The sequence below is a fragment of the Cyprinodon tularosa genome, unplaced genomic scaffold (assembly GCF_016077235.1).
Source record: "Cyprinodon tularosa strain WSP-4 unplaced genomic scaffold, ASM1607723v1 ctg25, whole genome shotgun sequence".
Taxonomy (NCBI): domain Eukaryota; kingdom Metazoa; phylum Chordata; class Actinopteri; order Cyprinodontiformes; family Cyprinodontidae; genus Cyprinodon; species Cyprinodon tularosa.
Genome location: NW_024038928.1, coordinates 1553140 through 1578479, shown reverse-complemented (window position 1 = coordinate 1578479; position 25340 = coordinate 1553140). Strand labels below are relative to the sequence as shown.

Below are 25340 nucleotides of genomic sequence, written 5' to 3'. Positions count from 1 at the left end.
ACTGACAGATTTTCTTGCCTGTGGTCTAAAAATGTTTGTTAAAAGATAAAAATGAAGCACACAACTGACCAAAAGTAAAAGGAAATAATTCAGGGATTTCATTGTACCAAGTGCAACAAAACCCGAGTAACGTAACCGTACCTGGATCCTTGTTTCAATCCCACACTTGGGAAGAAAAAAAAACAAAAACAAACATTGGTTTAAACAATTTCTCTTAAAGGTAATTGTTAATATTTTCAATAAAAGCAGAAAATGAGTGGGTGTGGTCCTCCTTTCTAATGCTTTTTTCTTTGAATCAGCCCTGTAACACAAAAACTGCTTTTTATACATAAAGCTCTACTTGGTCTATTTCTAGTGACCAATGTTAAAATTCTAGAGGCATATTTTATTTCCGGACAGTGTTTCATCAATGTCCCCCATTGGTGTTTTGGTCATTAAATGGTTCCCAGTAAGGATGAATAGTTTGAGCTATTTCATTTTATCTTATCCCGTATTAACCTTGTTTATTCTTTGTATTTTTAGTAGACTCTTATGAAAGTATTCCTTTGCAGGGGCCAGGAGGTGAATGTTCTTCATTTGTATAACTCAAGGTCACTGTCTGCATGAAGAAATGTATGAGTATCCCTGCATCAGAATGCATCTTACTCCCCACAACTTCCTTTACAGTTCCAGCATGATTTAATGTAACTATGGACTCCCTTTTTTCCAATAAAGAGCGGAGAAGACAGCAGAAGTGCATCAGAGAGGTGGGAGATTTACCTGATGACGCCTCTGCTGCTCTCCTCGCAAGTAAAAAGAATCTTAACGTCTCTTGTCCTTCTTCCCCAGGTTATTTGATGTGTTTGTGTGTTAAAACCTAAAAAGGATCCAGATCTAAAGCCACACCTTCCCACATTCAAACTGACTTTTTTTTTTCAAACCAACAGAAAAAATAAATACATCTGTAAACAACTAAAACTGACAAAAGTAACGTTGTGAGTTTCAGCCTGCAGTCGTCCTGGTCGCATTTCTGAGTAGAAAAACCGCACGATCGTCCTGAAGGAGTGAGAGGGGGAAAATTTGGGGCTTTATCTGGAAAATGTTTCCCTGGTTTTTAAGTCGTTCGCACCTCCTGTGTCTAATGACTGTTTTCTGTAGAAAAGCTGTGGGTGTTTCAGTGAAAAAGGAAAACCTCTCAGAGTGGGCTCATAAGTTCTTGGTGTTTATGTGAGTTTTGTAATGCTTTGTCAGGTGGTCGCTCCTCATGAAGCGCTTCTTACACTGATTGCACTCGAAGCGTTTGTCTCCTGTAAAAAAAACAAAAAAACAACAGAAAACGAGGATCAGCATATGAGCATCCAAAAGGGACACAACACATCAACACTGCAGAAACGATCTAGAAATAAGTTAAAATGTCTTAAATTAAGTGTATTTATCCTTATTTTAAGTAGGTAAATTAGATAGTTTGCCAATGGAATTAGTATTTTTACTCTTAAAATACGATAATTAGATAAAATGCACTTAAAATAACAAAATGCAATTGTGTTTTCTTATTTTAAATGTAAATTGTCTTGTTCCATTGGCAAAAAGTCTCTTTTACCTCCTCAATTCAAGAACAAATGCACTTATTTAAAGAAAAAAATACTTATCTAGATTTCCATTTTTTTCCAGAATATTATCATAAGTGATTATTCTAAAAGCAAAGCTGAATTTATTTGGAAAGGATTCCGACGCAGAACTCAAATGCCTCTCATTGGATGATGTGACGAAAGGGGAAATATAGCTGCTTGAGTTACTAAAAGTACTGATAATCTGAAAAGAATTAATACTCAAATGCTTCATCCAGATACATAAGTAATTCGGTCAGGTATCCATTAAATACAAGTGTTTGCATATTTTTGCTTTTTTTTTTTCCCCATCTCAGATTTCTAGATTATTTGCCCGATAAAATACCTAATAATAAACCTAAAACAACCCAAAAAATATTGTAAAAATATTTAACTAATAGAAGCTCGAGGTTGGGATTAAAAAAGATGAGTTATTAATTCTTTATTATTTGGCAATTTTTATTCCCCTGGTATAAAAAAAAATTATCTGGTATCAAATATCTTCCTGGGTATTGATTTGTTTAGTATCGATACCATTACCAGTATCAGGCGGCGCCCCGATACTGCACTAAAATGTTGGTATCGGTATCGGTGAGTACCAACAAATAGGGCACCGATACCATTTTTAGAGCCAAAAGTTTATTTATTTATTGTCACCCATTCCTGGTAGGCAATAAAAAGTTCTACTGGATTCACTTGGTATTAGGGTTGTCACGATACTAAACTTTTCAACTCGATACCGATACTAAGGAAAATATTCGATACTCGATACCATTTTCGATACCACAAGGATAAAATTTCAACAGAAATATTTTGATTAATAATTAAAATACAATAAATAAATAAATACAATAAACAATAAGAACAAAATTTTGAGGTTGTTTGCTGTGCACAGTATTTAGCAAGCTTGATAAAAAACTTACAAAATTAAAATTAAGTTTTCCTTACTTGGCTATGCTTTGCACACATAACAATGACACTGACCAAACCGGTTAAGAAACAAAAATAATTCTCAGCAGCTGCAACTGTTACAAAAAAAGTCTGAAACTGAAAAGTGCACAGAATTATTCAATCACAGTGTTCAGAAAGTGCATTTTCCTCTATTCTGCACTTTAGATGAATGACTGTTTAGGTGCGACTGGTACTCGATACTTTTGAAAATATGTATTGTATCCGGATACAACATTTCAGTATCGATACTTTTTTGAGTATCGATACTTTTGACAACCCTACTTGGTATTAGTCTTTTTCCTGCTTCACAAAGGTAGGCAGCAGCTTGACAAAGCCATGATGGCAATTATTTTACATCCAAGCAGTTTGCAGTTCTTCATTTATACAACCACACTTCAAACAGCATTACAACCTTAGTTATTAGCCGTGTAGAAAAAGTCATCAAACTCCTTTTTACATATTGTCAGCATGGTTAAGTTACTTAGAATCTAGCGAGAAGCGTCAGGAGTTTTGTTCCATGAATGTTGCACAAAAAAAAAAAAAAAAAAAACATGTTTTGAAAGTATAAATTTCAGGGTTCCTACAGCATAAGTTAAATTCAAGACTTTTTAAGACTTTTTAATGCCACTTGAAATAAAAATTTAAGACCAAATTCACAAGAAACACAAGAAAAACCTGCTTGCGACAACTTAACCCAAATGTTTATTTTAACATAAACCACTGCACTATTGTTTCAAATTTTGAAAAGCTTCCCATACAGGAAGAAAGCTAAAAACACACAAATGACAGATATATTTTAACAATTATTTAACTGAATTCACAAACTTTGTTTTAGCAGGGAACAAAAATCAGTTTTAAAGCCACAACATAACCAGCGCTAAGTCTTTTTTGCAGCTATTTTTCTTTGTATGGTTTTCTTAGTATGTTTGATTTGGTGATAAGTGGAGGCATTGCAGAGACAAGGGTGGAACCAAACTGAGAAATACCGGCTGTTTCTCTGTAACTCCATTTTGGCGCTTTGTGTTTCGTGCTTCGCATGTGCGACTCCACTGCCTTCTGAGCTTGAATGACTTCTTGCACAAAATCCACTGAGCCTCATGTATGTTCCCTGGTTTTAGCCATGGAGAAAACTCTTGGCTGGAGACAATTTTGGTTACATTTACACTTGCTCATATTTTCCAGACAAAAAGTTAAAGGCACATCTCCCAAATGTCCCGGCCGCAACAACGCTTTTATTGGTTCCGCTATCAGGACGGAAACAATAAAGGCAAGCCATTTTTTTTTTTTTTTTTATAAAAAGAAAAAAAATTGTCAATTTTAACGTTTTATTTAGATTACAAAAATAAATTCTAATAAAAATAATCGTATTTATAATGTTTTAAAAATAAGACCTACGAAAGACTGATTTAAGACATTTTAATACCAATTAAGGCCTTAGTTTTATTTTGAAGAATTCAATGCCTTTGAAGATTTTTTAAGGACCCGCGGGAACCCTGAATTTGGAAAAGAAAAAATGCAACCAAAAATTTACTTAGAATTGTTTTAATCAGGAAAAAATAGCGTGGCATAAGATTTTTTTTCTAGAGGGGGAGCTGCCCTGTCCAAAGGTTAGGTCAATCAGAAAGGGTTGTTTTGTTTTTTTAAAGTGAATCATTTGCATTTTTTTCCATAAGTCTCTACTACTCATAAAATAATCTTTGGTATTTAAAAAAAAAAAAAAATCTATAAAACGTGCATTTTTTTTACAGATTACTCTACCAGTATTAATGGTTGGAAAAATCCATTACCTAAATACTGGGTTGTACAGCTCTTAATATTTTCCCTCTGCCTCCATCCTCACCTACAGGTTAATCACTTAGGATGAAATATTAACATTAGAGCTTCCAATTGACTCACTAAATGCTAAATATTTTACTTTTTATATTTTATATTCATATTTTTATCTTAAGTGTATATATTAGTCTATTTTATTGCATGCCTTATACCCACAGCTTTTAGATATTTTTATATTTTTATTTACCTATTCCATATTATATGTTTCATGTTGCACGATTCGTACCACAAAAAATTCCTAGTTTGTGAACTCCTTCACTAACAATGGCAATAAACCTGATTCTGAAAATGACTAAAATCACTGTGTACAGATCTGTAACCTCTCTGGGCTCAGGTTCTCCATCTTTTTATGATCCGTCTTAAAGCCGCTGCAGCAGCAGGCCTCTGTAGGCGGTCAGAGATTTATCACACCACATGAACTTACCTAAGTAAGAAAGAAAATTCCCCCCTGCCTGTTCAAAGCTGAGAATTGTGTCTACTGCTATCATTTATCTGTTTTCTATCAACTTGTGTTTTTTTACCATTTATGTATTTTATTATCTCTCCCCTCACCTGTGTGCGTCCTGGCATGCCTCTGCAGCTCGTCGCTGCGTGTGAAACGTTTCCCGCAGAAAACCCAGTTGCAGACAAAGGGCCTCTCCCCGGTGTGCAAGCGGACGTGTGCTCTGAGCAGCGATGTTTTCCTGAACGTCTTCTCGCAGCCTGCGACGTGGCAGATGTGTCTCCTCTTCCCCACCTCCCCGGGCCTGAAAGCAAACGTTAGAAAACATCAGGTGACATTCAGGGCTAATGGAAACAGGCAGGCGACATTTAGATTCGATACAAATAGTTCAAATAATTCCATCAATTCTGGCTACTGTCATTAGACAGAAGCAGTAGAATCATCGCCACTTTTGAGGCGTAGACCAGTATCGGGTATTGCAGGCTTACGAAGACCTCAACGACCCCCCATTCCTAAGGGACAGACCTGTTCTTACGGTTCAATTTGAGTGTTTTCAAAGCCATAACAAGGCGTTGTTTGGGCTACTCTATAAAGCTTGGAACTCAACGCTAATGGGAAGCACAATGTCTTCAAACTTAGAAAGCAAAGTCCAGTGGTTTGCTTTTTAACTTTTTTGGAATGACTAAGAATCTTCACTAGCACATTGCCACTTTTAAGTTAAAGTGGAACCCCGTTTTTTTTTTACATTTGGCCCCTTGATTTTACGTTATTACATCATGTATTTGTTTCTGTCATTTGGAGCTGTTCTGAAGATATTCGGTTAGGTTATATCCAAGTAACGTCTTCCTATGGGCGATCGACTTTAAGGCATAGCTGAACTGTTCATAATTGATCATTTATGGTACGCCAGCATTCATGTAGGCGAATCACTGTCCCCAGACATCCACGGTTATATTTTTTATATTTATATGTTTAAAAACCAAGCGGCGCGTGTATGACGTCATCCGCGCATGCGCACTGGAGTTGTAACAGGAAGCCCGGGCCACAGGCGGCTACGCTCTACCCTTTCTATTCATTCAGCTAGCTAATCTGAATCGTTCAATTCCATTTCGAGAGCGAGATCATCTGTAGTAGCAGCACTAGACATCTTCAGGGTTCGTACACCTTTTCCAAAGTCAAAATCAAGCACTTTTCAAGCACTTTCAAGATCCATTTTAAAACTTTTTCCAGCACCTTACACCACCGTAAATTACATAGCAATACATAGTGAAGATTATTACTCGGCTGATCAAAGAAACTTACTCCTCTGCCATGGCGTAGTAATATAACCAACCAGAGGGTGTCGCAATTCAGTATTATCAGCCGTAGAGTTATCAATGCTGTTTTAAGGTCTGGGCCTGGCAATGAATTAAAACTTCGTTTTTTTTTTTGGAACGTTGGTGAGGCGGTAGCGTGAGTATCACACCGTACTCTCAGTCACTCAGTAACTTAGCCTGTGAATTCCTAGCTAGCAGTTACTAGCGTAAACAAATAGGAGCTAACGTTAACGTGTATTAGGCTACTTCAGTTGGCTTACTTAAAAAGTCTATGACTTACTCTTCATGTGACTCGACAGCGCAGACTCAGCCATTGTGAAAAGCTGCACATCTTTTTTGCAGACTTTACAAGAGGCAACTCGTGGGGTTTGTCCCCGTTTAATCCATAATTTGTATTTTTCATCTTCCAGCCAACGTTCATTGAAACGACTACCTCCCGGCATGGTGCAGTAGTGGTTTCATGGGGGCGGAGTCACACATGGAAATTGACTGGCAGATCGCAGTCGCACATAAGCGAGCAGGTTTAATTTTCGGGCTCTCCAACGCATTTATTTTCAACCTTTTTACTTCACTCCTAACAATAACATAATCCTTTCAGAAATCCCCTAGTAAGTAAACTTTTTGCAACAGAAATGGATTAAAAAAATCTGAAAAATTGTTTTCATTCATCTTCTTAAGACTATAACATTAGCAGGTATTTTCCTGTCTACTGACAGACGTACCTTTTATCTGCATCTTTACAGTTGGGGCAGGTACAGGCCATGCGGCGTTTTTTCTCCCCTGGCTGACTGGGCAGCTCCAGCGTCAGCGTCTGGTCCATCTGGATGGCAGGCTGGCCCTGCGCCGTCGCCAGCTGGAGGCCTCCACCATGCATCGTCTGCACTGTTAAGTGCTGTTGACCTAATAAACATAAAATACAGAGAAATGCTATAGGAGAAAACAACCTTTAGAAATCTGCTAATGTGCTTAATAGCAGTTAAAGGTAAATGTAACAAAGTGCGGAAATGAAAGCTGGAGGATAACATGCTCTGTGAAGAAAATATTTACATTATACTTAAAAAGTAGTATGTCAACAATACTTTAGCGATCACATTACTTTGGCTACCCTGTCCTCATATATGTTCATCCTTTTAGGAGGAAGCTTTTATTATTATCTTTGTTTCTGTTAAAATGGAGATGTTGATCTGCAACATCGCTTTTTGGGTCAAATTAGAGCGAATAGGATTTATGTTAATTAGAAGAGAGTCAATGCAGGGCTGGGGGGGTTGCCATAATGTAGGGAAACTGGTTTCCCCTGATGTTCCAGACCGACACGTCTTACACTGCAAAGATGAAATAACAGGCAATGTAGAAAATGTATTATTACCGTTACTATTATGGAAAATCAATTGAATACATGTTTTACTTTGTCAGCATCATCAGGAGAAGTCAAATTAAACTATCTTTATAAACTAACTAAAATAGTTGGGGGAAAAAAGCAACAGTAGTAAAAGCAAGTAATATTTGCGCAGACAAAAAGCAGCTGTGATTGGTCCTTGGTACGCCTTTCCGGCTGTCTGTGTGGTCGTCCTTCTCGATTCGGTGCAGGGGAACGCCATTTTTAAAAACCGAGGAACAATTACAATGGACAACTAGGACGAAAAGTTAATCGGTCTTTTTGCCAACTCCATTAACAGAACCTGTTCCATTTCAATGTCTAGCAACTCTAGATCCATCTCTGTGACCGCGATACCTTGCAGACGCACCATTATTGTTTTGGAAGATAAACACTACCGCAGCCCAAGTTCTCGTGACAATCCGCCAAAGTTCTCGCAAGTTCTCGAATAGGCTCCCCCTTGTGCTTTGGCGGGAAACTGCTGTGCATCCCTAGAGATTCCAGACCAACGGTGGAGAAGCATACCAGCAAAACTGATTCGCGACCAGACCCAAGCGACATTTGATTTATGCGGTTGCAGAAGTCTAATCTGCCCTTTAGTGTCTCTATTTAGTATCAGCCAGTGAGTCCAGAAAAACTTTAACAGAAGTTTATCTAAAATGCAGATTGTCGCTAGCTTAACTTGGCTGTAAACATTTAGCTTTAACTGACCAATCAGAGGGGAAAAAATGCTAACGTTAGGGTGGACCCGCTAGCTGGCGCAGTGGGGCAAATCTGAAATCTGATTGGTTGAAGAAAACGTTCATCACTAATATTGTTAAGGTACAATCACCCAGCACTGCTGTTTCTGAAGGTCCTGGGCAGATTTGATTGACATAGCACAATTAACTTCCTGTGGTTTTATTTTAAAAATATAAACATCAGATAAGCTCCTTCAGTTAGCATCTAAATAGCGCCCAATTAGCTGTGCTGCATGGAAGAGCAGCATAACGTGATGACAGAAAAGTAGGACATTATGCAAAATGTTTAAAACGTGAAAGAAAAAGGTCAGCAGTTAGCATTGTAGATAGGGAAGGATTCTGTAACTTAATGAACTTTATTGAGAAAAGTTTGAACTTTCTGAGAGAAACCAGAACCACCAGTTTAAAGCAGCTGCTAACAGCACAAAGTCTCTCCGAGCTCCGACTACTGGATTATACTAAAAACAGAGCGCTATATCATGGTTAGCGTTGACTTTAGTGACAAAAAGTAACACCTAATCTCCCAGTATGTCAGAGCCACATACCCTGACTTTAATGATAGTGTCACAACTGCACTGGAAAATAAAAAGTATTCTAATGATCTTGTATTCAGGAATCTAATATGTTCAAGCCTTGCTTTTATAAACTTAAAAAAATGTGTGAGAAAACTCTTTTTTTATTATTATTCAGTCAGTAAAGAAAACCGCTGACATAATAAATTGTTAAAAATATAATAATGTACTTTTTTCCCCCCTCAGCTTATTGTAATAGAATATTAAGTCCTTCATGTTGAGACAAGAGAAAACAGTTTTTTAATAAAATGGCGACTTAACAATCGATAAGATCAATGAACTTTAGATTAATTAATCAATTAATAAAATGCATCTTTAGTACCGACTGTCACCATGAAGCTGTTATTCAGGCTCCTCATTAGCTTACCTCCTGCATTGGTGATGGTGACAGGAACTCCCTGGACCTGGACCCCATTGATACTGATCGTCTGCACTGCCTGAGATGCAGAGGACAACTGTGACTGGTTGAATGCCATCACTCCACCTGCAGGGGCGATCTTTGCCAGGGTGCGCTCCTTTCGCGCCCCTGCCTGGGTCCTCTTGCTGCTGGCAGGTGGTGATGTGGGGGTGGTTGGGGCAACAGAGGTTGTAGGGCTTGTTGCCTTGGAGCCGGAGTCTTGCAGTTGAACTGACTGCCACTCCCCTGACGCTGTTTTGAAGAGGATCTAAGTGAAGTAAAATATAAACTATTAACAAGAGAAATGCAGTGAATGAAATGAGTTAAAGAGGACAGTGGGAAACTGATTTAGCTTTCTGTCAAAGTCTTATAACAACTGCATCAAAAAAGGAAGAGATTAGAATGAGTTGTGTATAAATACATAGGTGCTGCCATCTTTGATTATGGTAGCCAAAAGGGGACAATCTGTATTTTCACGACCATAAGGCGCACCGTACTAAAAGGCGCAGTCTCAGTTATGTGTGCCATTACTGTATTTAACACACACATAAGGCGCACCGGATTATATACCGGTACATATCCTCTACTACGTTTAAATACCTCTACTGCGCATTTAAAAATAGAGCGGGAGCAAAACTGAGTATGTTTGTGCTTTATTCATGTATTTATTACAAAGTATTAATCAAACCCATCAAAGTCATCATCCTCTGTTTCTGAATTAAACAGCTGCGCTAAATCAGACATGCCAATTTCGCCTTCTTTGCTGTCAGAGTCACTTTCCGTGCCGTGCGGCTCCTCGGAAATGATGCCGGCTTTTGCAAAAGCTCGAACAACAGTGCCAGCAGACATGTTAGCCCAAGCATCTACACTGGAAAAAAATTGAAATCTAGAAGTCATCTTTTCTTAAAAGGATTGCATTTGTTCTTGGATTGAGGAGATAAAAGAGACAGTTTGCCAATGGAACAAGACAATTTACACTTAAAATAAGAAAACACAATTTAATGGTCTTATTTCAAGAAAATATCATCTAATTATCTTATTTTAAGAGCAAATATACTCATTCCATTGGCAAACTATCTCATTTAACAACTCAAATTAAGGGTAAATACACTTAATTTAAGACATATTTACTTATTTCTAGATTGTTTTTCTAGTGTACAATCCATCCGCAAACTGTGGCGTAACTTGCCCGGCGCTGCCTTCCACTTTTCGTGAAACTGTGGTCTCCGTCGTTCATCCATCGCCCCCACTTTACTTTGAACAGCGGTTCACACCGATGTCGAGTGGTTGAAGTTCCTTTGTCAGACCTCCCGGAATAACAGCGAGCACAGCGTTCATTTGTTTCCCCTTGTTTTTCACATCGGCTATGAGATGGGCACGCATGGAGTCACAGATTAACAGCGATGTTGATGAGTGGAAAAAACCACCTGGTCTCCTTGCATACACCTCCCTCAGCCACGCTTTCATCATCTCCTCATCCATCCAGCCCTTTTCCTTTGCCTTAATAACGACTCCAGCTGGAAAAGGCTCTTTAGGCAAAGTCTTTCTTTTAAAAATCACCATAGGCGGCAGTTTCTGTCCATTTGCGTGGCAGCCAATCCACGCCCACACTTCCCCCTTTAACGTTCTCATGGTGGTCTTAACAACGTCCACAATAACAACACACATAGGGCGCACCGCACTATAGGGCGCGCCGAACTATAGGGCGCGCCGCACAAAAAAGACGTTTATATGCGGCTTATAGTCGCGAAAATACGGTAGTCCTCTGTTTTATTCCCCAATATATGAAGACAAGCTGACAGTGGAGGAGTAGAAAAAAACAAATATGACCAGACATGTCACAGACTCTTCAAATCAAAAGTGTCTATCTTTGGGGTTACGTTAGAAAGAGGTCAGTCTATTCCAGTAACTAGTCCGCCCTCCCTGCACAAACAGCTAGTTTGCTTTTTAGCATAAACCTGATGAGCTCCACTGCGGTTATCAGCTGCTGTCTTTTTTCACCAAAGTCATACCAGCAGTTGGCCGTACACGTCAGACATATTTTGCAAGAAACTTTTCATGTGTTTCATCATTTAATTAGCTGATTTCTCAAGAGTAACGGGGGCCGACGTTGTCCCTCTAGTCAGAAGGAACAGACCAAATTAATATAATTTTTTTTTCCTTCTGCCATAATTTTAATGCTAAAAGTTCAAAATAAAGACAGAGTAGCCTTGTTTCCGTCCAAATGTAATGCAAATTTTAAGCAAGCTTTTAAAAAGTAAAAAACAGTTAATTCAATGCGTTTCAATCATTGGAGCGAATTAAAGAGTCACTGCAAAGTGTGACGTTGTCATATGTTGCTGCTGCATTTAGCTGTAGTAAACAGGAAGAGTTAACAGGAGAGAGAAGACCGCAGCTTAAAATAATAACAAGAAATGTGTTGCAAGTTGTATTTAGTTTACCATGTCAGCTAGTATTAGGAATGGTTCACGCAACTGGATAGAGAAGTGCGGTTCTAATGCTGCATTCAGGACGCTACAGTGGCAGAGACAGCTATTCAGCCACAGTAGTTGAATATTCGCTACGTCAGTACTTATTGGAAAAATATCTTTCACTCTCCTTTTTAAATAAAAGTCAATAAATAAATAAAATAAACTAAAGCAAGTGTAATTTTTTTTGTGTAATTTAGAAAGTTTATTACAATCCTCTAATTCATTACTTCAAAATAAGACGAAGGGAAAAAAAGGTTGATGAAATACGCCTAATAATGTTTAGTTCTCAACGTCATCACCTTACAGGACGCTTAAACTCGTCCAGGATGTTGACTCTGTTACATTTATGACCCTCAGAGGCTTCAGTGATGGTTATTTAACTGCCAGGCACCAGATGGCTTTGACAAAATGCAGCAAGAAGGCAGAGTCACAAAAACATGAGTTAATGGTCCAAATTAAACTAACTAATGTGAAGAGTAAAGGCTGATCTTAACATCGTACGACAATCACCAAAGCTACCAGTTAGTAAACATCTCTGATTGATATTTTAAGTTTTCCAGCTAACTTCCTGCCAGGCTGTAACGATGCAGCGTGGAAGCTCAGATGGTTTGACTTCATACCTGGGTCGGTGTTGGATCCTGAGGGGTCACCTGCAGGCTCGGAGTGATGGGCTGTTTCTGTGGGACAGGAGGCAAAGTGGCAGAAGCAGCCTTCACCACTTTCAACGCCTGCTGAGGGATCTGGATCAACTGGGAATCAGTCTTAGGCTGCACCACCTGGACCTGTTGCACCATCGCTGGCTGTCCAGGAGATTGCAGAATCAGCAAATTGTTCCCCGCCTACAGAAAACAACAAAGGTTTATACATGATGTTGAAACACTTGGTTTAAAGCAACACTATGTAACTTTTAGGCATCGGGGTCACTAGACCTGTAACCTCAGGCTTAACTTCTCTCCTGCAGTTTGGAATCTGATATCGGACCACCTTGGACCATCAGATTACAGTCAGGTCCATAAATATTGGGACATCAACGCAATTCTAATCTTTTTGGCTCTATACACCACCACAATGGATTTGAAATGAAACAAACAAGATGTGCTTTATCTGCAGACTTTCAGCTTTAATTTGAGGGTATTTACATTAAATCAGATGTACGGTGTAGGAATTACAACAGTGTGTATATGTGCCTGCCACTTTTTAAGGGACCAAAAGTAATGGGACGGATTAATAATCATAAATCAAACTTTCACTTTTTAATACTTGGTTGCAAATCCTTTGCAGTCAATTACAGTCTGAAGTCTGGAAGGCATAGACATCACCAGACGCTGGGTTTCATCCCTGGTGATGCTCTGCCAGGCCTCTACTGCAACAGTCTTCAGTTCCTGCTTGTTCTTGGGGCATTTTCCCTTCAGTTTTGTCTTCAGCAAGTGAAATGCATGCTCAGTCGGATTCAGGTCAGGTGACTGACTTGGCCATTGCATAACATTCCACTTATATCCCTTACAAAACTCTTTGGTTGCTTTCGCAGTATGCTTTGGGTCATTGTCCATCTGCACGCCGTCCAATGAGTTCTGACCACCACCATGCTTCACTGATGAGGTGGTATGCTTTGGATCATGAGCAGTTCCTTTCCTTCTCCACACCCTTCTCTTTCCATCACTCTGGTACAACTTGATCTTGGTCTCATCCGTCCAAAGGATGTTGTTCCAGAACTGAAGGCTTTTTTAGATGTTGTTTGGCAAACTGTAATCTGGCCTTTCGGTTTTTGAGGCTCACCAATGGTTTACATCTTGTGGTAAACCCTCTGTATTCACTCTGGTGAAGTCTTCTCTTGATTGTTGACTTTGACACACATACACCTACCTCCTGGAGAGTGTTCTTGATCTGGCCAACTGTTGTGAAGGGTGTTTTCTTCACCAGGGAAAGAATTCTTCGGTCATCCACCACATTGGTTTTCCATGGTCTTCCGGGTCTTTTGGTGTTGCTGAGCTCACCGGTGCGTTCTTTCTTCTTAAGAATGTTCCAAACACTTGATTTGGCCACACCTAATGTTTTAGCTATCTCTCTGATGGGTTTGTTTTGATTTTTCAGCCTAATGATGGCTTGCTTCACTGATAGCGACAGCTCTTTAGATCTCATATTGAGAGTTGACAGCAACAGATTCCCAATGCAAATAGCAGACTTGAAATGAACTCTGGACCTTTTATCTGCTCCTTGTAAATGGGATAATGAGGGAATAACAGACACCTGGCCATGGAACAGCTGAGCAGCAGATGGTCCCATTACTTTTGGTCCCTTAAAAAGTGGCAGGCACATATACACACAGTTGTAATTCCTACACCGTTCATCTGATTTGGATGTAAATACCCTCAAATTAAAACTGAAAGTCTGCAGATAAAGCACATCTTGTTTGTTTCATTTCAAATCCACTGTAGTGGTGTATTAGAGATGTCCCGATCCAGGTTTTTGCACTTCCGATCCGATACCGATATTGTTTTTGCACTTCCGATCCGATACCGATATTGTTTTTGGACTTCCGATCCGATACCGATACTGGCCGATACCAGCCTATCCGAGCATGTGTTTAAGTTTAAGTTAAAGTATTTAGCCTTAGTTGTAAGACTCATGTTGAAAAGGGTTTTAGTACTCTTGATAACATCTAGCCAGCTGAATTAGGTGAGATTGAATAAAACACAATAATTGGTAACAACAAACTTACCTGTTTATTAAGAGATAAACACAAACTGGACAAAATTATGAATAGCAATCTAATATTGCACAGTGAACAGTAAAACCGTAAACAGTTAAAGGTGCTATATTACTGTAAGTTTTAATAAAAATGCAAAACAGACAATAGTGGAAAATAGTCTATTAACTTAGAATCAGGACTTTACTCTTGAAAAAAGATACTGCTTTAAAAAAAGTAAGTGCAAATAATTGTTACACAAAAAAGGCCTTATACTCCCCAATGTCCTCCACACCTAGTCTCCATCTACACATCGTGCAGGATAAAATAATCCCACACGGCTGACATTTTCCCCGCTATCTGTTTTAATGGTTAGGCCGGGAGACAGACCCAAAAAGACCTGTGGGTGTTTTGAAGGTGTTCTGGAAAATGCGGACCGGATTCAGGGAACACTGGCGCAAAATAGTGGAATGGATTGTTTCAATCGGCGAAACTGGAAAATACGGACCGGATTTTGTTTATAAAAACTGGATCGGCAGTCTGGATCGGCATTTTTACATGCTTTGCCGATACGCATTTTTTGCCAATATCGGTGTCCGATCCGATACGTGGATCGGATCGGGACAAGCCTATGGTGTATAGAGCCAAAAAGATAAGAATTGTGTTGATGTCCCAATATTTATGGACCTGACTGTATGATCAGGTGTCTATCGCGACATATACAGATATTAATTGCCCAGCACTTGTCCAAAGCACTACCTGTTAACCAAACAGATAGACTAATAACCTGTATAAATCTGTTAGATAAACAAAGAGTTTTTTTGTGGCTCTTATACAAACCACCCTTTTCCTTCTAACTCCTGGTAAATGCTAACTATTTATTCATTCTCATTGTTCAGTCTTAGTTATGCTGGTCTTACTTTTTCAAGAAAGCGTGTAATTTTGTTACATTCTTACAGCTTTAAAACAAGATAGAATCTCTTGTAAGAAAATGACACAGTTTAAGATGATAAAATTGTAAAAAAAAAAAAAAGGTTGCCACAAAAATAAAATGTCAAAATCAGTAACAATAATCAGGAAAATATTACGTACTTTATATAATTTTTGATACTGCTGGGAGAAAAGAAAAGTGATAATTAATTTAAAATAATTTATTAAAATAATAAACTTGGAGAAACTCTTTTAACACTTTTTTAATTATCTCACCATGGAACATGTTTTCTCAACAGAACCGATATGTTTGTTAAATTAATGTACAAAATAAATAGCCCAGAAATCTAAAATTAACGAGAGATAAGATATTATTAAAAAAGTATGCAAACAAAACTTGTTTAGTACTGATACCACGTCAAGTTAGTATTATATCCAGATATAGCATTTGGGTATCAATACATTTTGGAGTCTTGATGTTTTTTGACGACCGTAACGAAAACAACATCAGCATCATTTTTCCTTCTTCATCCAGACAGGAAGCTAAAACTTAGGCTGAGATTTTTAGATCCTTGTTCCATTTAAATAACAAAAATTAAGCATTATTTTTTAAGACTGGTTTTCATCAAAACTAGAGATCAACCAATGTGCCGTTTTTCAGGCTGATGCCGATTATTTTAATAGATCTTTAACCGATCACTGATGTATACTGATGATTTATTGGGTCCAATTCATGGAGCTGATATTTGTTTTTTTCTCCATCCATTTATGTGACACAATGATAAAAATCTCACAGATCGCAATTTAAACAGACAAATAAAACATCTATAAACACATCAAAACAAAACATTAAGACCTGATAGCAAATAATGGAGTTAAATTAGGGACTCCAAGTTTGCTCAAAAATACAGTTTTAAACTGACTTTTTTTTTTTTTTTTTACTGCAAAAAAATAATGTTTTAAACTTCCTTTTTCAGGTTTAATTTTGGTGTCTGGAAAAAATAGTTCCAGCTGTTGCATTCATGATCTGTGGGTTCATTTTTCTTCTGTTTCAAAAAAACATTTCAGTTTTTAAACAATTTTTAAGTTTCCAAATAATTTCTCAGTTTAAAGTTTTTTGTTGTTTTTTAACAAAATTTATGGCCCCAATGTAGCTCCATAGAATGCAGGGGAGCCACAATAAATGCAATCTACGTGACCTCAAGGTATAGCTGCTAAATGCATTAAAGAATCGGCCAAAGCATGCACGCATCAGTCCATACCGATATGAGGTAAATGGAACGCTAATCTCCACTAACATCATTTCTTAAAATCAAGTTCAGTAGGAAGATGGTCAATGTAGAACTAAAATAGGCAGAAATATCACCTGTATGATGTTATCGCCAGCTTCAATTACGATGGTCTCCATCTGCTCCGGCGGAGGTGAAGGAGCTGGCGGAGGTTCGGCCAGCGGAACCACTTTCCTCTTCCTCCCTCGCCGTCCCTTTCCAGGTGTGGGAGGGGACGCGGCAGTCTCTGTGACGACCGCAGACCCGCCGACCTCTCCGGTTGCAACATTAAGGGGCAGCGTGAGCCCGCCGGGCAGCTGCATCACATTAGCCGCCACATTGTTTGGTTTCCGTACCTTGAGCGAGGGTTTAATGGCGACGGTCTTCTGCGGCGTCACCGGTGTTGCAGCTGCGACAGCTGGGGCTGGCACAGTCATAGGAGTGGTAATGATGGCCTGGTTAGTGCCTGGTATGAGCTGGATCTGACCTCCCTGCGGCATCATCTGGATTTGCGGCATCACCTGGTACTGGATGTTAGCAGGGCCGGCGGTGTTGGTGCGTGCCGGACTCTGTTGGATCGTAAGGACAATAGGACTGCCGGGAGCTGAGGTTCCCAAGCCAGCAGGGAGCTGGATCACATTGCCCTTAGCTGAAAGGAAACCCAGGTTTTTGGGTGGAGCTGGCGCTATGGGAGCCGGCTTTATGGGCTGAAGCCTGCGAGGCTGCGGCTGAGTGGGAGGAGAAGTTACGGGGGCCTGAGCAGCAGGGGGCCCGATTTTACTGCAAGTAGCAGCCAGAAGGGCCAGAGGAGAAGGCTGGGTGTCCTGCTGGGAGAAATACCGGAAATAAATTTAAAGAAAGCACAAAATCTGCAGTTTAAATTACGATAGATGGAAAAAATTTCAAACATTAAATACAGATAAACTTATGTTAAAATAGGAATTGCTAACACTTTTAACTGAATGCTTACATCAGAGTTCATTAAAGTCGTAGGGAAGCGGCTGTTCCAACCGTTGCATTTCTGAATTCTCCCGAATGGTGCCCGACTTTACACCAGTGAATAAAGTAAATGTGATTGGTTGATTATCAAAGGGGCGGGATTGTTGTGGCGGAAGGTTCGCAAGCTTTTAGATTGTGGCCGGTTTGTTGAAACCATCGTTGCTAACCAACTTAGTGCTAGGAGGTTTCCAATGGGAAATTCCATTGGCACCAAGTAGCACTAAATTGGTGACTTAGAAACGACACTGTCAAGGAACGCCATGGACAGAGGAAACATGCAAGAGGAGGAGAGTTTAGTGTCAGAAGTCGTGGATGAGTCTCCTCTGTCATCCATTATTTATTTAGAGGAGGAAAGTGGGGACAAAGTTGTTATGGAAGAGAACGCCAGGGCGGCAGAAGCTTGGTTTGGTGAAGAAGGCTTCCAGCCGTACATGTTTGAGCCCTTGCCTCGCAACGCTGCCAGTTCTGTTAGCTCTACGCCTGCTGAAGACACAGACGTCCATCCCTGAGAACACTGGGACGGAACTCAATGGGAAAGGAAATGATGATTCTTATTTATTATTTCAACCGTATATTACCTGTGACAAATTAATCAAGATGCTATGACTGAAAAAAATTGATTGACAGGCGACTGTTGATATATGATTGGTTGAATTTAGGTGTACAGGCTGACATATAACTAACTGGTCTGCATAAGATAAAAAAAAAAACAAGGATTTTAAGACAGGATTTTTTTTTTATTGAAATTTTCTAATTTTTGAGACAAAATGGTCTGATAAAGAGCACATTTATATACATGTTTAAGCCAGAATGTTTTGACATTTAAATATGACTTCCCTACGACTTTAAGCTCCTAAATTGCTTTTATTTGTCTTCAACATGATTAGAGGAAATATGAGAGATCTATCTCCTGTAGGAGATGGGTGGTGTCTGAGGATAGGGAAGCTTGGAAGACTCTGCTGAGGCTGCATGCCCTGCCACCTGTTCCCAGATGAAGCCGACGAGTAAGAAAAGAGCTCCAGGCTAACACTGTCCCCTAGCTAAACCTATGCATTGTGAACATTTTAGGAATTTATTTCCAGTTTCCCTGTGATACGATTCGGCTGGTTTCGCTCCATACGGGATGGTGTTGGCCTGATGGTTAGAGCAGTGCTCTTGTGCTCTAAGAAGGTTGCAAGTACCCGGTTCAATCACAGCCTGCACTCTGGGTCCCTGAGCAAGACCCTTAGCCCCACACTGCTCCCCGTACGATGGCAGCCCACTGCTCCCTGAGAGGATGGGTCAAATTCAGAGGTAAATTTCTCCAGCGTGAGATCAATAAAGTTCAATTATTTTTATTATACATGTCAGCTGCTGCTGACTACCGGATGCTTTTTTGGATATAATTTTAAGTCTGTGGCTCATGAATGAGGTGAAAGAGATGCAGTGATCTCTATCAGATCTGCTGACTGGGACTGGTACCTAGATAGAAGCTTTCAATCCATGACAGAAATGATGATGAAGTCAGAAAAAGGATCAGAGGCCATGAGACCAAGTACTTACCTGTGAAGAAGCAGTGGAGGGCTGAAGGTATTCACTCGGACTAACAGCAACAGTGGCCATACTGTCGTGTTGTTCTGGAAAACACAAAGCAGAGTCAGAGGAAGGCTGCCTACAGCACCTATGATTAATTCCCTCCGATGGAGTGGATTTTGTTCCACCATGGCTCCAAGCAAAGATCATGTTATGTAAATTGAAATTTGAAAGAAAAAAGACAGAAATTAAACTTTAAAAAATTTCTTTTTAAAAAAAAAAGGCCTGAGAGGAACTTTGCCATTTCCTAAGATTTCATTTTTGTTATTGCAAAAACTGCTAACAGAGGATGTAAACTCTCCAGGTGCACAGTTTTATATTGTTAAAACACTTTACACTACAGTATTTTATTGTTTATTTTCTAACTCTGCAATATAAGTTATTCTTTTACATTTTTCTAAGGTCCACCTTTGTGTGATAACTTTTTTCTCTAATTTTCTGCTGCTATAAACACCAGACTCTGGGACAATAAAGGGATCTTTCTATTTTTCTATTCTACTCTAAACAAATAATGGACATGATCAACTGTCTATTAATGGTTTATAAGATTAAAATTTTATCCATCTGAGGATTTTTTTAAATAAGGAACCTAATAGGTTCCTGCTTTGTTGTATATATTTAATATAAATATGTTTAAATGTGTTCTATATGGTTTATTAATATACATGAAAGCTTTTTTGTTTATTCAGTCCTTTTTATTACAGCCGGCAAAATAAACAGTAAAAATACAGTAATGTACCATTTGTTATTTTAATTGATAATATTGTAAAAAATAAAATAAATATATAATATATATATATATATATATATATATATATATATATATATATATATATATATATATATATATATATATATATATATATCAAAGCGCCTTATGTAATGGAAAGATCCTCTTGTCATAGGAGAAAATTCTAATTTTAAAGAAAATGGCAGTTAATCAATTTGTTAGACGATCAATATGATTAGAGCTGCAACTAATGATTACTTTGCTTATCAATTAATCGGTCGATAATTTTTTTTCGATTAATAATCGGATAGCAAAAGGTTCTTTAAAGAAGATTTTTTACAGAGTTGGGTGAAACTAAAACGTTTCTACTTGAGTTCTGAATGGAGCATGTAAAAAGACAAAAATGTTTTTTAATCCTAAATGTTTTTTTACTATTTTCGTATAATTACTTATCTAAGAGGGTCTCTCTCTGTCAGCTAAAGGCACGTTTCAGAGTCGTTATACTCCATTTAACGATTAATTGATTACTAAATTAGTTGACGATTATTCAAATAATCTATTAATTCCATTAATTGTTTCAGCCTTAGAAAAGATCAATACATTTATTTACGGATTAATTGATAAATTGCATCTCTTTTGTAGACATTGACCAGAAGCAACTTTTTCAATAAAACCTTAAGATGGAAATCTTAAGGTTCCAGTTGCCAGATAGACTCTGTATCCACCTCCACAAGCTGTATGCAATAATTATGGTGAAGGCTTAAATACGGATATACGACTTGTAATAAATAAACTGAAAAGTGTTCAAGTCATATCCTTTTTTCGGGTCATAAAGAACATAAAAACCAGCCAACATCGACCTCCAGGGAACAAAAGTAGAATCCCTTATTTTATTCCCAAGTTTTACTTAAGGAAAAAAAGGTTTACGACCATTTTCTGCTGTTCTGACCCCCAGCCCACTAAGCAGTAGTTTCTTTTTAAATGACCAGACCTCCTTACCATCACAGTAGGTAGAGATGTCTTGCTATCTAAAACTTGTGGGTTGGATTCCATCTTCCTACTGCTCAATGTCAATGCACTCAAAAGTCATTTAACTCCAGCCTACCTATCTTTGTACCAGCATATTAATGCAGGTTTATGAAAAAGGGTGAAATTTACATTGTGAAACTTTAAAATCTGCGTTTAACAACTAGGATTAGATAAAAGAAAAACTGGCTCAGAGAGCCTGAATGCATGGTAAGATAATGAACAAGCACACCTCAGCAATAAGCTTCTTATTTGCTGAATATGCAGCAAACAGACAACAACCAAACTTTCAAGGTGGAAAACAGCAAAAGATTGGAAACCGGCCTGAGCTGCCTGCTGCTGAAAGCCAAGAAAGGAAAAAGTGATCCAACACTGATGGCAGTTTGTCTTAGCGCACAACTGTTAACTTTGGCAGTGAGCTCGCTGACTAAAACCAGGTCAAAATTCAACAGATGGTCAGTCTATAAATATCAAAAATTCTCAACAGCAACAAACAGTCAGTTGATACAGATTTTTGACATTTGATCATCTGTGATTAAATGCATTAAAAGCATAATAAAGTAGCCAATTTTTAACATATTGGTGTCTGAATAATGAAACATAGAAACGATGAGACATGAGAAGCAAAGAAGAAAAAAAATCTGCAGGTGTCTAAATAATTTTATTTTAAATTCGCTCCATATAAATAAATAAATTGATATTGGAAAAAATATATATAATCCAGAGATTATGCTTCAAATACCATTTTAATCAAAAAAGTTTTTTTAGAGTAAGATTTAGGTTTTGTTTCAAATATTCATTTTTTTTTTCTCCAATTTTTTGTTATTTGTTTTAAAGACTTTCGATGTAGAGATTATTAGCCACAACATTTTTATTGGTCAAAGCGAGCGTCATGATTGTCTTTATGGGGCTTGAAGTGAAGAGAATATGATAATTCGTAAAATTCAATCGGAATGCAGGAATCCAAAAAACAAATTGAAGACAGAAAACCCGTAGGTGTTTTGGGGGGGAAATTATTATCTTTTTTTTAAATAAAGGATTTTCCTCATAGAATCAGCTGGGTACAAAATACTGTATGGAGGAGATGAAAATAATAATTTTACTTGTTAATTTTTGAAAATACAACAGACGTTGAAAAGGGAAAAGAATAAAGAAAAACCATATCTTTGTGTTTCTACAAACTCTTAAGGCTCATTTAACATTTAACGTCAGTTCTAGGGCTGCAACTAAACATTAGTTAGTTAGTAAGTTATTTTTAACTTAAATGACAATTCTATAAATTCTATAAGTTTTGTTATAATTACTGCTCTAATTGGGTCGCTCTGTCAGCTAAAGGCATGTCTTACAGTCTCTACACCAGAGTTAACGATTAATTAATTACTACTAGGGTTGTCAAAAGTATTGATACTCAGAAAAGTATCGATACTGAAATGTTGTATACGGATACAATACTCATTTTCAAAAGTATCGAGTACCAGTCACACCTAAACAGTCATTCATCTAAAGTGCAGAATAGAGGAAAATGCACTTTCTGAACACTGTGATTGAATAATTCTGTGCAGCAACAGTTGCAGCTGCTGAGAATTATTTTTGTCTCTTAACCAGTCTGGCTAGTGTCATTGTTATGTGTGCAAAGCACAGCCAAGTAAGGAAAACTTAATTTTAATTTTGTAAGTTTTTTATCAAGCTTGCTAAATACGGTGCACAGCAAACAACCTCAAAATGTTGTTCTTATTGTTTATTGTATTTATTTATTGTATTTTAATTATTAATCAAAATATTTCTGTTGAAATTTTATCTTTGTGGTATCGAAAATGGTATCGAGTATCGAATATTTTCCTTAGTATCGGTATCGAGTTTAAAAGTTTAGTATCGTGACAACCCTAATTACTACATTAGTTTACAATTATTTCAAAACTTGATTGATCACGTTTAACCGGATTGTTTCAGCCCTAGTCAGTTCCCACTGTTTTCTGCGGAAGAGGATTAGGGCTACTGAAAATTTTTTAAAAAGTTAACTGATTTTTCAATTTTATTTCAGTATAATATGAGAAAAAAGTCAGAATGTTTATTTTTTTTCACAATTCTGACTTTAATCTCAGAATTTTTACTCTTTTCTCACAATTCTGACTTTTTTCTCAGAATTCTGACTTTAATCCCAGAATTTTGACTCTTTACTCACAATTCTGACTTTAATCTCAGCTTCTGACAGCTAACAATCATGTTAGAATCAAGATGTTTAAGAGCATAAACTAGCTCTCTTGTTTTAATCACCTTCTGCTCTTCCACTAATGAAATAGCATCACCAGGAACCCCTCTGGCACGTAAGAAGTCGCCTAATTCCATCATTTTCCACCAATGTGTTTCTGGCCCTTCCAAACAACTCACATCTTTGTCAGTAAAGCTGAGTGCTCCCACATCTCTTTCTTCATTGTGCCCATCTACATTAAAATCCAAAATTCTGAGATTAAAGTCAGAATTCTGAGAAAAAAGTTAGAACTATGACTTTTATCCCCATATTAAACTGAAATAATATTTAAATCACGTAACTTTTTTATTATTATTTCTTCAGTGGCCCTAATCATCTTCCGTAGTTTTCAAAACATAAGGTAAAAGTAAATCTGCCAACAGAAGGTTGAACATTTGAAATCTTTATCGTCAGAGCAAATAAACAGGAAAATACCTCAAAGTAAAGAGTGACTACAGAGAACGAATAAGCAGATCTCTCCAATATTCAACATCTCAGCAATTATTTTCAACATCAGTTTTTCTTTTTGTGTTTTTCTTTCCCATCAATGTTTATCATGAAGCCAACTTTTACCATTATAAGTATAGAGGTACCCATATAAGGGGAGAGACTCAATCACAGTTTTGCTGTCCAGTAAAAATAAAAGGTTAAGATTCAGGTATTCTAAATTTGTCATCAGTAGTGGTAATACTAATGTAATCCTTTTCCTGTATGCAACCAAAATCATAATAAAGCCTGTGGACTGTGGAGCGTTGGTCAGCTGAGCAGTTTGCTCTGAACGAGCTGCTAGTTTTAGCAAGCAAGCGCCAAGCTAGCAATTCAGCACTAAAGCTCAGGCGGGTTTAGCATCTTTTTCAGCCTCGTTTTATTGTAACATGGACTGAAATTTGAACGGGACAGACATCATTTGAATAATCTAACGGTCTACTTGGGCGTAGAGGAACTAAATGCAGAGAAAATATCTGGGACAAGTGAAACACCAGCTGCTTAGCATTCTAGCTAGCTGAGTCGCAGCTAGCCAACGAAACTCTTTGATGCCGTACAGAAAAAAGGCAGCCCTTTTCCGGATGTTCATGGCTCATTCTAGAGCATAAAACCAAACCTGTTCTTTTCAAACACAGTTGTATGTGCACATAACACCTAGTGCTTTTCTCCTAAACATCAATCCGCTGTTTATGAAGTAGAATGTAACATAAACACCAATGTTTTCATTCCTACCCACCGCTCATGACGACATTCGCTCTCCACAGCCTTGAAGACCAAGCCATGAAGGAATCCGCCCGGCTGGCTCCACCAATCCACGGCCAGGAGTGGGTTGAGGGACAGTCAAATTGACCAATCGCCTTGAAGTAATTCTGTGATTGAAATGTCTTACACCAATCGTAGAAGGAAAGCTGTGTTCCTCCGACTGTTCGGCCAATAGGAGGTCGCTTTTGTGATCAATGGGGCGGTTCCTAGAGGATAATCTAGTACCCTATTACAATAAGATTGCTCTTTCACGGACATGGGTAGCGACCAATGTGATGTTAGAAGGGCAGTTCATGTGAAAAAGAACTTAAATTTTTTTTTAAAAAATTAAAATAAAAATAAAAAATAATAATAATAACAAAAAATAAATAAATAAAAATATTCACAATAACAAACAAAAAAAAAAAGAAAAAGAATGACAACCGTAAGAAGCAATTAACATTAGGTTACTGAAATCTTACCTGTTTAAATGATCTAAGCCCAATTCCGAAGATGGGGCTGTGTATTGATTAAAATTTGAAGAATCAATTCTATTCTGATTCTTGAGATTTAAAAGCTTGTGGTGAGGACAGTGATCACCGAAAAAAAAAAAATCCTTAGTTATATGTATCAGTTTTTAGGGTAAAAAAAAACCATTTTATTTTACCAACGTTTAATTGTCTTTACACTCTAACAAGTACAGAAATAAACTCTCTGCATGTAGCCCATCCCCTTTGGGAGCAGTGGGCTGCCACTGTGCAGCGCCCGGGGAGCAGTATGGGTTTAAAGATTCCTTTTATTGTAGTTCATCACTGGAAGTACATGTGAATATCTGATGAGGATTCCCAGGAAAGCAAATCAAAGATTTCCAACACAAAAATGATTCAATTGCACTTAAAATTATTTACATATACAAAACTATACCTCAACACACACTCAAAATGGATGTTTTCGAACATAAAACATAATCC

General features: G+C 37.9%; 1 protein-coding gene across 2 annotated transcripts; it reads right to left on the bottom strand.

Moving 5' to 3' along the window:
- Positions 1-684: 684 nt before the first annotated feature.
- sp2 (sp2 transcription factor) lies at positions 685-24510 on the bottom strand. Of its 2 annotated transcripts, none has more exons than XM_038288256.1 (8): positions 24365-24510; positions 19109-19182; positions 16666-17394; positions 12304-12522; positions 9183-9480; positions 6851-7028; positions 4923-5116; positions 685-1286 (listed from the first exon to the last, which is right to left on the bottom strand). In XM_038288256.1, the coding sequence occupies exons 1-8, from the start codon at positions 24408-24410 to the stop codon at positions 1186-1188; spliced, it is 1839 nt and encodes a 612-aa protein (XP_038144184.1). In that variant the 5' UTR covers positions 24411-24510; the 3' UTR covers positions 685-1185. The 2 variants fall into 2 exon arrangements, with proteins under 2 accessions (XP_038144184.1, XP_038144185.1); XM_038288257.1 differs by having other exon boundaries at positions 16666-17391.
- Positions 24511-25340: the final 830 nt, after the last annotated feature.

Coding starts and splice junctions, on each gene's coding strand:
- sp2 (XM_038288256.1), bottom strand. CDS start 24,410: ATGGCTTGGTCTTCAAGGCTGTGGAGAGCGAATGTCGTCATGAGCG. Junction 19,183..24,364: donor AGCGAATGTCGTCATGAGCG/GTGGGTAGGAAT, acceptor TGTGTTTTCCAG/AACAACACGACAGTATGGCC. Junction 9,481..12,303: donor AGGATCCAACACCGACCCAG/GTATGAAGTCAA, acceptor TACTTCACTTAG/ATCCTCTTCAAAACAGCGTC.